Source organism: Rattus rattus, chromosome 1, assembly GCF_011064425.1.
Source record: "Rattus rattus isolate New Zealand chromosome 1, Rrattus_CSIRO_v1, whole genome shotgun sequence".
Lineage (NCBI taxonomy): Eukaryota > Metazoa > Chordata > Mammalia > Rodentia > Muridae > Rattus > Rattus rattus.
Window position 1 is genome coordinate 17,032,398 of NC_046154.1, and position 13,433 is coordinate 17,045,830.

General features: G+C 53.1%; 1 protein-coding gene across 1 annotated transcript in view; it reads right to left on the reverse strand.

The window, feature by feature from the left end:
- Positions 1-139: 139 nt before the first annotated feature.
- The window catches only part of Spata21 (spermatogenesis associated 21), a 25,279-nt gene continuing 11,985 nt past the window's right edge, over positions 140-13,433 (reverse strand). The window contains exons 7-14 of the mRNA XM_032895219.1: positions 10,721-11,175; positions 10,157-10,245; positions 8,508-8,645; positions 5,880-5,951; positions 5,649-5,766; positions 1,346-1,521; positions 618-801; positions 140-234 (exon numbers count right to left, since the gene is read on the reverse strand). Coding sequence (XP_032751110.1) covers positions 177-234; positions 618-801; positions 1,346-1,521; positions 5,649-5,766; positions 5,880-5,951; positions 8,508-8,645; positions 10,157-10,245; positions 10,721-11,175 — 1,290 coding nt within the window. The 3' untranslated portion in view covers positions 140-176. The remainder of the gene's footprint in view (positions 235-617; positions 802-1,345; positions 1,522-5,648; positions 5,767-5,879; positions 5,952-8,507; positions 8,646-10,156; positions 10,246-10,720; positions 11,176-13,433) is intronic.

A 13,433-nucleotide genomic window follows, 5' to 3' on the forward strand; every position in this document is an offset into this window, starting at 1 on the left:
TAGGGCTCCTGCCTCAGCCTCAAACCTGGAGGTGTGGGGGGCTTCACTGACGTCCAACACAGAGGCCGAGGTTCTTGGTGTTTATTGGCTTACCAGGCCATGAAAGCAAGCTCCCAAGTCCAGGCCCTGTCTACTGTCTGCAGACCTTGAACTTGTGGAGCCAGAGTTCCCGAGGATCAGTGGGTTCGGGCTGGCACGGAGCTAAGCCACTTTCTACCGTCGGAGCTGTGTTCCCTGGGAAGACATGAGAGGGGAGAGGCTTCTAGAAGCAGTCAATGGAGCCAGAAGTTCCCAAGTCCTGAGGACTCGGCGGGGAACACCCGCTTCTTCCCAGTTTCTAAGTTTCCCAGGACTCAGAGGTTCCCGTACTTAGGAAAGGAGGATTGACACCACTCTAAGGAGGATGGTAGGCATCACTGAGTCCCGGGTCCAGGGATGCTTGATGCGCAGGCTTCCATGAAAGTGGTATCCGGCTTTCCACAAAGGTCAGTTTCTGCCCTACCCTGGGTGGCTTCCATAGCAAGCAGCTTCCCCACAGTCTTAGTGGATTCCCCAGTTACCAGGCCAGAGGCCTCTGCAAGTAGACGGGCCCGAGAGGCTCTGGCCTCAGTACCCACCTGCTTCCTTGCTGTCCTGGCTGGAGGAAGAAGCCATGGAGGTCAGGGCCCAGGCTCGTGGGGACACACTGATCCAGCACAGAATGGTTATGGCTAGCCTGCTTTCGACGGACTGCCTTCTTGTCCAGCCTCGGGCAGAGTGGGATGCAGGGTACCTGGGCATAGGGGCTCTGCAGGTTGGCAGCTGGAGTAAGAAGGAGCAAGAGAACTCAGCATGGCCACATTGGAGAAATCCTAGTCTGGCCACATCGTCAGCAGAGTGGGCTTAGGCAAATACTTAGCATCTGAGCCTCTAGGTTGGAGAGGATATTGGTACCCGCTGAGCAGAGTAGATGATGGCAAGGATGATATACAAGGCTGAAGGCTGGGTGAAGGGCTGGCTACAGCTTAAAGAGAAGCTAGCCCAGGAGGATGTGCAAGCACACAATTTGGGGATGGACCGAAGTACAGACTGCCCTTGTCAGCATACTAGCTAGGGTTCACATCTCTGCAAGTGGGGTGATTGTAGGACACATCTACAAAAGACCTTGAAGTAGGACTGACTGGTGGGACAGCCGTGGCACTGGGCTAAGGCAGGAAGGTAGAGTCCAAGCGTGGAGCTGGGTGTTTCACAGTATACAGCAGCAATTTTGGTAATGGCTCCCACAAGCTAAGCCATGGGCTCCATCTAGGGGAACTTGGCTACATAGGGATCTGCTTGCCAGTCTGGCCGGCTCACTGGCCCTCACCATAGTTCTGCTGCTTCAGCCGGCTCAGGATCCTGAGGACCCTTCGTTCTGGGACTTCCAAGTTCTCTACTTGCTGAGAGCTGTAAGGAATCTTCTTCCTTTGCCGAATCCCGCCCATCGACGTTTCCATCTCTCGGGCCTTGGAAGAACCTTCCTTCAGCTTCTTCTGGTAGTAGCTAGGGATGTAGTGCCCAGCAGCTCAGCCTGGTTGTGGACGTTTTACCCCTTCCTCCTGAGCCCCCTTCTAGCTGGCCATTTGCATCTGGAGATGCAGTCAGTCCTCTTAGGAAATATGAGGAAATGGTTTTATCTGCTGTGTCACCGCATGTCACTTGACATCTGGACTTGAGGCTCTCTCCCACCACTAAGATGAGGGGCGAATGTGCATACAGATTAGTGGTATTACCCACCATTTCTGTTACTGATACCTTCACTTAGGTAACATTTCTGCCTATAAACCAGCTGTGCAGGGCTGGGGAGTGTGGTTCAGTTGCCAGAGTGCTTGCCTAGCATGCAGGAAGCCTTGGTAAATAGCTCAACTGAGTTTGGTGGCACGTGCCTGTAATCCTAGCACTCAGGATGTGGTGGATGTGGGGGCGCTCAGTTCAGAGTCATCCTTGTCTAAGTGTTGAGTTCTAGGCTGTCCTGGGATACATGAAGTCCTTGCGTCAGAACAACAAGACAGACTTCAAACCCCGGCCTGCAGCTAGCTCGGCCTCATCCAAGACGCAGTGTCTATGGTGGTGTCAGAACGCCTGCTGTCTGGGTACTAGCCAGGCTCCCAGCCCAGTCTTGCTTTGCTTGCCTTTTTTCTTTTTCCTTCCTACTTGGAGACAGGCCTTGGCTGTCCTGGAACTGGCTCTAGCCCAGGTTGGCCTCAAATTCAAGGTGATCTTAAAAACTCTTGTCTCCTAAGTGCTGACATATGCATGAGCCACCTTGTCCTGATCAGTGTCAACAGTGTTAAGTGGGTGGGTGGGAGTGTCTCTTATCTTACTGAGTGCATACAGCTCTAAAGGACATCACTGGCTCCTCCCTCTGCTTTCTTGTGGCTTCTGACTTGGGTGCCTGGGCAGTTTTGTCTCCCTACCTGCTGCTTCTAGACATGAACTGTCCGGTTTGAACTGGAGGCCCATTCCCTAACTGACACGCCCACCAGATTTCTATACCCAGCTAGACTACCTAGGGAACAAAGACCACATGCACTGGAAGCTGTGGACACTCAGGAACCCTGCCTCCTATATACTGTTTCTCAAGAAGCTTTGGTACAAACCAAAAAAAGGTATACCCATGGACAACAGAAGTGCTACGGTAGAAGGGATGCAGAAGGAGAACAGGACTGGAGAGATGGCTCGTGGTTAAGAGCAGTTCCCGTTCTTCCAAAGGTTCCAAATTTAGTTCCCAGCACCCACATCAGATGGCTCAAAACTCGTGGTAATTCCAGCTACAGAGGACCTGACACCTTCTAGCCTTGTGAGGGTACCTGAGCGTGGGCATACACACAGAACCACACCTGAAAAGGGCCTGATGCAGACTACAAAGGCCTGTGAATGGCCAGCATATGTTTGGCTGTTTGTTCTTGGGGCTGTCTCATGTAACCCAGGCTGGCTTCTAAGTCACGGTGTAGCCAAGGGTGACCTTAAGCTCCCAATACCCCTGCCTCCAGCTCTTAGATGCTAGGAATTGAACCTGCATGTGCTAGAAGAGGATCCGGTGGCTCTTTAACCACTGAGCCATCTCTCTAGCCCCTAAAAACAACTCTCTTGAAGACTCTCAAAGAAGCAAAAGATGAGAATTTCAGGAAAATAACATGTTAGGCTGTGCCGAATAGCTCATTGGGAAGGGCATGCAAAGGAACAGGGAACGGAGCAATGTGGGAATAGGAGGTCTCTGTGTTGGCATTTGTATGGAGGCCACAGAAGTATCTGTGAGAGGATCAAAGAAATCAACAAATTGTAGGGGTCATCGAGCCTATGGCTTGAACTTGTTTGCCCTGAGTGTAAAGAGCATGTGTGGGGGTTGGGGATTTAGCTCAGTGGTAGAGCGCTTGCCTAGCAAGCCCAAGGCCCTGGGTTCGGTCCCCAGCTCCGAAAAAAAAGAAAAGAAAAAAAAAAAAAGAGCATGTGTGGTGGGTGGGTGGTCAGATGACTTTCCCGGCATACTCGAGGCGCCTTAACCAAACTAACCAAGCATGGCTGTGCACACCCTTACTTCAGGAGATACGAGACGAGCGTCAGAACCTCAAGGGCATCCTCAGCTATATATCAACTCGGAATCTAGCCTAAGCTACATGTGCCCCTTAGTGAAATGTGAATTTTTATTTTTTGAGACAGTCTCACTCTACAGCCCCACTGCCCTGGACTACACTGTGTAGACTGCCTCTGAGTACAAGTATCAAAAGCATGGACTACCTTACGTATGTACGTGGCCAAACGTAAAATGATTGGCCGTTGGTTAATGAACACATTGAGGTGTACCCCTAATCTCTGATGCTCGAGGAGCTCAGATTCCAGCCCAGCTGGGATAACACAGATCCTGTCTCCCCACCCCCACCCCCACCTCCTGCTGCTCCCTGCCCCCGGAGCTGAGGACTGAACCCAGGGCCTTGTGCTTGCTTGGCAAGTGCTCTACCACTGAGCTAAATCCCCAACTCCATAGATCCTGTCTTAACAAGGAAGAAAAACCTTAACTCTCACAGCTTCCTAGGGCCCACCAGTGTTTTGTCAAGGTCTTTTGCTCTCAAGAAAAAGCACCTTCACAAATGAGCTCATAAAGAACCATAGATTCCTTGCTGGATATCAGATCGTTGATGGTGAGAAAGAGGAGGAACAGTTCAGGAGACGCCAAGGGTAGAGAAGCACAGTCTACTCAGACAGGAGGATAGCCGTCCTTGTGTTCTGTAGATGTTTTCTCAAAAATGAGTGACATTGGCTGACCTCTTCAGGTTCAACCACTGACTGCACTGGCTGCTTATACAGAGAAAAAGGAATCTGTCTTAAGCCGGTGCTGGAATCCTGGCTGAAGCTTCCTCACGAGCAAGGAAGAGCAGAGAGCAGGGGAAGCCCTCAGAGAGGGAGAGACTGCCAGCTGTCTGTCTCACAGGAGTGACTGATAACCAGAACATATACTGACCTCAAAACACAAGGATCTAAACAGAGTTCTCAGCGGAAATAAAAATGGCTAAGAGGGGTTGGGGATTTAGCTCAGTGGTAGAGTGCTTGCCTAGGAAGCCCAAGGCCCGGGGTTCGGCCCCCCCCCCCAAAAAAAAAAACAAAAAAAAAAAAAAAAAAAAAAGGCTAAGAAAGACTTCAAAATGTCTCCATCATCCTAAGCAAGTAGAGAAATGCACTTTGAAGCAACTTTGAGATTTCATCTTCCGCCCTAGTCAGAATGGCAAAGCTCAAGAGAACAGCTGGCAGCGTGCCGGCAAGGCTATGGGTTCTCACTGATGGTGGGACTGCAGCCTGGCGCAGCCACTCTGCAAACAGTGTGAAGACACAAAAGGCCCAAGACAACCCTACCATAGGACTGAGCAAATACTATAGTATGGTCAGTCAGGACAGGAAGTAGAGGGCAAGGTTGAGAGGCTTCTCTGTGAGATTAGCTGGGCCTTCACCTCCGTCCATCACCTTTTAGCCTGAGAATGAATGATCGTGTTTATTTAGGCTGTAGTCATCTCTTTCTGAACACCCACTGTGCGCCGACAGCCCTTCCTGGAGGATGAGCACCCACTACGCACCCACTGCCCTTCCTGGAGGCATGCAAGATGATTCCTTTTTTTTTTTTTTTTTGGTTCTTTTTTTTGAGCTGGGGACCAACCCAGGGCCTTATGCTTCCTAGGCAAGCGCTCTACCACTGAGCTAAATCCCCAACCCCGATTCCTTTTCTAAGAGTCTTATAGGGAAGGATCGCTGCAGTCCGGCTGAAACCTCTGAACCTGGAAGACTGCATGTGGGGTTGCCATTACCTTAACCTTAACACTGGGAGAACCTAGCTGAGCTTTGAAGCCAGCCAGCTAGCCAGCCCCCCCCCCCACAAGCCACCCCCCTAACCCTGTCTCAGATGGAGAGGTAGAGAAGTAAAACTTTCCTGGTATCGTCTACTCTCCTAGATCCAGCCATTCCTGAATCCCTGGCTGATCATTTGAACTTGCTCCTCCACCCAAGGCAGTTTTATTGGGGTTTTCTTTTCCTTGCAACCGAGAATCCAAACCCTCAAAAGTCTCCAACTATCACAGCACTAGCTGCCCGCCCACTGGCCCCACCCCACCCCACCCCACCCCTGACAAAGTACTCCCGCTTACTTCGTTATCTCCTCTAGGGCCACCTCTGGCAGGGCCAGCATTTCCACCAGCAGAGAGAGGATCTCAAAGAACAGTGTGTAAGGATTCGGGGGCGACATATCCATCAGGACATTCTGTTCTGGGATCATGAAGTAGTAGCCGCCATTACTCTTAGGTGCCCCTCAATATAACCCATCAGCCTCCAGATCCCGTTTCCGGCTCTGAGCGGCCCAGTGGGTGACCCCCGCTCACCCACAGAGCAGAAGAAGCGCTTGGTGTCTGTCATCACAGCCAAAAAGTCTTTGAAATCCACATGACCATCTCCTGCAGAGGCAAAGAGATGAGAGTGGCCAGGGGCCGCCTTCTGCAGCAGGCCAGGTATCGAAATCCAGTGACCCTGGCGTTCTCGGACATCCCTCCCACCCACCAAGGACTGTAACATCGATACTGAATCAGCAGAAAGTGTGGGATGGAAAAGCCAAAAATTAGTCTTCCGGGTTAGAAACTATTGGGCCAGGACAGGTTTTTGTAGCTCAGTTGGTAGAGTGTTCGCCTAGCATGCACAAAGTGCAAGGGTTCAATTCCCGAATAAACCTGGAGGTAGAGGGGCAAAGGTTAATGCTTCAAGGTCATCCTGGCTACATAGCCAGCTCCACAACCCTGTTGTGGAGTGTAAGAAAACCACTCAGTGTTGGCCTTGCATTCTTGAGAGACAGCTGTGTGAGTTCAAAGCCCGTGCCCACCACTTCCCGTTTATGCGACCTGCTTAAGTTTCAAGCCCCAGGAAACTTTCGTTTCTATGGAGTGGAGACGGTCCTAACAGCTGCATGCATGGCGCATGCGCACGAAAGGCCAGCAGCTGTCATTACTGAGTGCTGGTGTCTGCCTGAGAATATTCTGGCTAGACTTGAGGGCCCTGCAAGCCCCACCAGACTGAGCCAATAGTCTCATCTCTTGCCAAGCTCTCTGTTGCTAAATCGGTTTTCCCAGAAGGCCAAGTTCTTCTCTGTTCAACGTGCTGCTAGCTGGCCACAGATGGCCTCCCAACCCCCATCACATCCTTAGAGGTTCCAACATTCTTTTTTATTTCTGGTTTGTCAAGACAGGATTTCTGTGTAGCCTTGGCCATACTGGAACTCACTCTAGACGAGGCTAGCCTCAAACTTAGAGACCCAGCTGCCTCTGCCTCCCTGGTGCTGGGATTAAAGGCATGTGCCACCATAGCCTGCTATCTAACTTTTTTTTTTCTTTTTTTTTCGGAGCTGGGGACCGAACTCAGGGCCTTACGCTTGCTAGGCAAGCGCTCTATCACTGAGCTAAATCCCCAACCCCTGGCATCTAACTTTTTTTCTTGTCACATTTTATTGATTTTCTGTGAGGGGAGGCACCAATGTGCCTGCCACATCACAGGTGTGGAGGTGAGGTCTCTTGGGAGTTTGTTCTCTCCTTCCACCGTGAGTGTCCCAGGCAGCAAGCATCTTCACCAGCTTAAGCCAAAGAAGTTCAAACCAGGTAAGATCCCTTTCTAGACTGTCTCCAAAAGCCTCTAGAAGAGACTCTGAGAGACAAGGACAGGACAGTTTGTCCCACGTTGTGCCCCAAGGCTCAAGCCAGTGGGAACTCAGTTCCTGTTCTCTGAGCTGCTTAATTTAACAGTGGACTCAGGAGATCTCCAATCCGTAAAGACCGGCATGAGAATGCTTAGTTAGGACTTAACCCTGGCCACGGGTGGGACCTGGGGCTCAGAGAAAAGGTTCTTGTCCTAGTTCCCACGCAGAGCTAGGTCAGTGAGGGTTGAGGCCTGGAACCTTTGTCTTCCTAGATTAACAGTATACGGCTCAGCAGCACCCCTTCAAGTATGTGTGAGGAGTCTGCAGTGGCAGACAGAACGGTCCTAAGCAGTGGTCAGGACTCAGTTTCTACGTGGCCCTACCCTTCCCTTTGACAGGCCACACCCTGCCACATGCAAGTGTCTCGTGCCCATTTCTCAGGGACTACTACTTCCTTCTCCTTTCCCTGACAACTGATTTGGCACCACTTGGCTTGAGTTGTACCTCCTCCAGGAAGCCTTCTTCCAAAGTGCCGTAACCACGGTTTCCACGCTTCGCTTAACTTCTGTGCCAACCTTTATCGCCTGGGAACCCCTGGAGGATAGCAGGGCTGTGTCTTACACGTCTCTATCCTTGGGCAGGAACACTGACAGCAGACATCCCACACGGATAATGCTAGCAGCTGCTGTCTCCTGCCCCACAGGCTCTGCCCCACCCTTTGCCTGCTTCCTCCATTTTAGCTCATTGGTTCTATTTTATAGACAGGGAAACTGAGGCCTAGCAAACTGCTGGACTTGCTCAAAGCCAGAAGGCCGGTAAAAAGAAATGCAAGGCTTGCCAGGCAGTGGTGGCGCTTTGGGTGGCGCACACCTTTAATCCCAGCCCTCGGAAGGCAGAGGCAGGTGGATCTCTGAGTTCGAGGCCAGCCTGGTCTACAGAGCAAGTTCCAGGACAGCCAGGGCTACACGGAGAAATGCTGTCCAGAGAAACAAAAACAAAAGAAAGGAAGAAGTCTAAGAGTCGTGAAAGAATACTTGGTATGTAGGGCCTGAGGGAAAGGATTCCAGAGGTCACCAACACAATTCTGGTCACTTCTGCATCCCCAGAAACTGCCACTGCACCGTGGCTCGGGGACCATTAGCTTCTGGAATCAGAGCCTGCTACAGACTTGGTGAGACCCAGTGTGGAAGGAAAAGGCAGGCACAGTGGGTTCAGACCTTAGGGACACTAAACTCTGACCCAGACCTTTAAGCCAAGCAGGGATCCTTTCAGGAAGGAGCCCACGTGGCCTCATGGCCTCGTGCAGGGGAAGCCCCTCTCCAGGGCTCACCATTGACATCAGCACTCATCAGAGCTTCTTCCACCTGGGCTGGAGTAAACGTGAAGCCAATTAGGAGTAAGATGTTCTTGAGGCTCCGCGCATCCACCTCACCAGGACCGTTGAAGATATCGAAGTAGCTTCGGAAGGCTGTCAAGGGAGACAGGGTTGCTAAGTGGGACGCTCCTGCAACATCATCATTACATCATCTCTTCTTCCTCCGACTTTTTTGTGGCACGCGTGGTGTGCTTGGTGAATGCTTGTGAGTGCATGTTATGAGGAGGGCAACAGGTAGCTGCCTCGAGTGTCTGTTTTATTCACTTGGGTCAGTGAAACATTGTAGAAAATCTGAGGAAAGGAGCCGCTGTGGTCAACAAGGTTCTAGACCTTAGGAAGGAGTAGGAGGTAGGACGGTGCACACCCATTCTCATAGGGCCAGCCCACAATGAGTAGTAGAGACAGGGAGGACAGGGTCCACAGAGACCTCAGCCAGGATGGGAGATGAGCACTTCTCAGTTTTGTTGGTAGGATAGGGTGTGATGGGCAGTAGGGACCTATTCAAAGCTGGCGGCCCTGTTAAATGGAAAGGGGTTGTCTAAGATGGGTAGGGTTCTTGGGGAACCCTGCCTCTCTTTCAGGCTTCTTCTAGGGAGTGGGGGAGGCAGCCCACCTTTTATATGTCCTAGGGCCAAGTGCAGTTGACCCCTGGAGACACTGTTTGTTGTAGTGGGACAGTGGGGCAGTGGGGCAGCAGTGTGGGAAAGTGGGGCAGTGGGGCAGCAGTGTGGGAAAGTGGGGCAGTGGGGCAGCAGTGTGGGAAAATGGGGCAGTGGGGCAGCAGTGTGGGAAAGTGGGGCAGTGGGGCAGCAGTGTGGGAAAGTGGGGTGGGGCAGTGGGGCAGTGGGCAGCAGTGTGGGAAAGTGGGGCAGTGGGGTAGCAGTGTGGGAAAGTGGGGCAGTGGGGCAGCAGTGTGTGGGAAAGTGGGGCAGTGGAGCAGCAGTGTGGGACAGCAGGGCAGCAGTGTGGGAAAGTGGGGCAGTGGGGCAGCAGTGTGGGAAAATGGGGCAGTGGAGCAGCAATGTGGGACAGCAGGGCAGCAGTGTGGGAAAGTGGGGCAGTGGGCAGCGGTGTGGGAAAGTGGGGCAGTGGAGCAGCGGTGTGGGAAAGTGGGGCAGTGGGCAGCAGGGGGGGAAAGTGGGGCAGTGGAGCAGCGGTGTGGGACAGCAGGGCAGCAGTGTGGGAAAATGGGGCAGTGGGGTAGCAGTGTGGGAAAGTGGGGCAGTGGGCAGCAGTGTGGGAAAGTGGGGCAGTGGGGCAGCAGTGTGGGACAGTGGAGTAGTGGTGTGAGACAGTCGGGCAGCAGTATGGGATACTGGAGTAGTGAGGCAGTGGTGTGGGAAAGTGGAGTAACAGGGCAGCAGTGTAGGACAGTGGGGTAGCAGGGCAATGGTGTGTAACAGTGGGGCAGCAGTGTGAATCAACAGGGCAGCAGTGTGGGACAGCAATGTAGTGGTGTGGGACAGCAGTGTAGTGGTGTGGAACAGTGGGGCAACGGTGTAGGGCAGGAGGGCAGCAGTATGGGTCAGGAAGGCAGTGGTGCGGGACAGTGGAACAGTGGTGTAGGGCAGTGGGGTAGCAGGTTAATAATGCGAGGTGCTCACCTTCTTCCTGCTTCAGAGTAAGGTGCTCCTCAGTCCTCTCCTCCCAGCTCTGATACAGTTTGTAGAGGCCATGCTCTTCTGACTCCTGCCTGCAGGAGAATGGGCCCAGGACAGCTTGCAACCACCTCCTGCCTGCTTCTGCTCCTGCTCCTGCCCCTGCCAAGGCCCCCCAGGGGCAGGGGAGAGGAAGACAGGGCAGCAGACTGTCAGGAAACTTCCCTGAGGGACTCTACTATGCCAAGAAGCTACAAGTGACAGAGACCCAAGGGAGTGAGAACAGGAGCACAGGTGGTCCCTTTGGTGGTTGTGGGAGGACTGGGGGTGCGGTGCAGGGGTACAGTGCTTGCCTAGTATGAGTCCCCAGCATCAGAAAGAAAAGGGAGGGAGGGAGGAAGAGTGGAAAGGGGTGGGAACTTGGGGGACACCCTGCTGGGAAGTACAGAAAGGAGACTGAAAGGGGATGAGCAGAGATGTGGGCGAGGACCAGAGTGTAAGGGCCTATGTTGGAGACAGACTGCAGGCCGGGCCCTGGTAAGGTGGCAGGCTAGTGGAGGTGGCTCCTACCGTGTCTTGGCATAGTTGAGATTTCTCTCATTGCCCTGGGGCAAGAGCTCTGGCCATCTCCAGCTCTGGTCCTGGGCAGGAGTTGGCAGGACTGAGCTAGGGGTCCCCATAGGGATGGGGGCTTGCCCAGGGGCTGGTGGTTTGACCCAGGATGGGACAGTGGCTGGAGCTGAGGTGGAAGGTTCATGCAGGGTCGGAGGTAAGGGTGGAACAGAGCTGTTGATGGGGCCTGAGGTGGGCACAGAAGTCACAGTCTTGGGGGACCTCCTGGCTGTCAGGGTCCGGGACTTCAGAGTCCTTCTGTGGGTGGCTTCCTCCTGCTCCTCCACCTCCAGTAGGCACTTCATGAAACCCCGTCGGAAGTTCACAGGACCCTGGGTGCCTGCAGCTGCCAAGGCCGGCTGCCGTTGCTTCTGCCCTTGGCCCAGCTCCTTCTTCTCAACATCTCTCTCCTCCTGAGGATAGGGGAGGACACCTATGATACCTCCAGGCAGGCAGGCAGGCAGGCAGGCAGGCAGACAGATAAGCAGGCAGGCAGGCAGGCAGGCAGACAGACAGACAGACAGACAGTCTGGCCTACAGCGGTTCTAGCCTCCCGCAGAGCCTCTGGGGATACTCAAACTGTCCTTTTCTCTCCAAAGGCCTGGAGGAGGTACTCCGAATCTCCGAGTACCACTCCAGGCCCCATCTGGAGGGTTCTGACCCACCAGCAACTCACCACGTCCCACCTGCAGGCTATACTCATGAATGAGCCAATTTCCCTTATAGCAGCCCACACAGCTGTGACCTTCTCACTCTGGATGCCTGGGTCACACAGGTGTCCCGGCACGTAATGGACACTTCAGATACTGTTTCTCATCCATTACCTAGAGCCAGCCATGCCTACATCTGGTCCCTCTCATCTCCAAGTCAGGATAACCTGAGCTAGGCAGCCTGACCTGCCTTTCTCCCTCACTTATTCTCCTTGGCAGCCTTTTCTCGGTGCTAAGGATCGAACGTGAAACCTCAGTGATGATAGGAGTGCTTGCATCCCTAACTCACTCCTCCTTTAGCCGAAGCAAGGCACCATTGGGCATAACACCTTTAATCCCAGCTCCCACACGACATTCCTCAGTCTGTAACTCTAGTTCCGGGGCATCTGTCGCCCTCTTCTGGCTTCCTTGAGAACCACATGCATGTGGTACATACAGGCAAACACTGCAAACAGCCCCCCACCACCCCAAAAGACAACGAAAATATGAACATGCTAATAGAGTGCCCATGGCTGACAGGGACTTAGCCATGGCTCTATCTGTGGAGAGACAGACAGGCTTAGTGGGCAGCATGTGCAAAGGTCCAAGGGAAGTTAATTTGGCCTATCTACAGGATAGAAATCCCACCGGAGTGGCCAGACACAGAGCCTTGCGTGCTTGGTTGAAGATTCGGGGTCTTGTTCTATGAGGGAGAAGTTTGGGCTAGGCGATGGGGGCGGGGACTCAGAAACGGCTTTGTAGGGCCGAGAGGGATTGCTGATGTACTGGGAAGGGATCAGAGGAATCAGGAGCAATGTCAGCAATGTCAAGCCAATTCCCATGAGCCTCTGGGTGAAGAGCTAGGGCATCCTTTACTGAAGTGAAGACTGGGTCAGGAGTAAGTGGGAAGTGGAGGGTACAAGACGCTGCTCTGGTCTGCAGTCTGAGGAGTGAATTCACTCCGTCTGGCAGCTGGGTATATGAGCTGGGAGTTTCAAGGCACGGTCTGACTTGGAGATGTGGATCTGGGAGTCACCGGAAGGGACTGACTGAGGTCCTCCAGAAGAAGTACGGATGGCAGAGGAGGGGTCAGAACACCACGGAGGGAGACTAGGAAAGAGCCAGCTGTGAGAAGGAAGGGCTTTGAGGTCAGGCCTCTAAGCCCAGGGAAGATGGGTGTGGGAGGGAGGGGGAGCCTCAGCAAAATAGCTTTATAAAGTCTTTGCGTGCATGACATATGTGGACATGCATGTGCTGACAGAGGACAAGTTGGGGAATCAGTTGTCTCCACAGTGTGAGTCCTGGGGTTGACCTCAGCAATGCACGTATTTATTGACTAATGGATTGATTTTGAGACATGGTCTCAGACTCGCTATGTAGACTAGGCTGCCCACGGACTCTGTCCCTTATTATATATAAGTACACACTGTCACTGTCTTCAGACACGCCAGAAGAGGGCATCGGATCTCATTACAGATGGTTGTGAGCCACCATGTGGTTGCTGGGACTTGAACTCAGGACCTCTGGAAGAGCAGTCAGTGCTCTTAACCACTGAGCCATCTCTCCTGCCCAGAACTCCGGGCCTCTTGAGTACTGGGATTAAAAAGGGCATGAGCTGCTCTGCCAGGATACCTCTAAACTGATCTGTGTGTGTGCATTCTCACGAGGCGGCTCAGGTGGCATGGTGTACATGTGGAAGCCGGGGGACAATCTGTAGTAGTTGGTTCTCCTTCCAACCTATGGGTCCCTCTGATGGCTCTCTGGCTTTAGCTCAAACTGGCCTTGACTTTCTAGATGGGGGAGTGCCCTTGAGTGTCTGGGGTTCCTTCAGCCAGCTCCCCAGCGCTTAGGTTACAGGCACGTGTCACCATGCCTGGTTTGGGGAGTATGCAGGTGGAACCTAGGAGTTTGTTCATGCCAAGCAAACTCTATCAACTGGGCCTCGTTCCCAATCGGCTATTCTTGTGCAGGACCCAGATTCT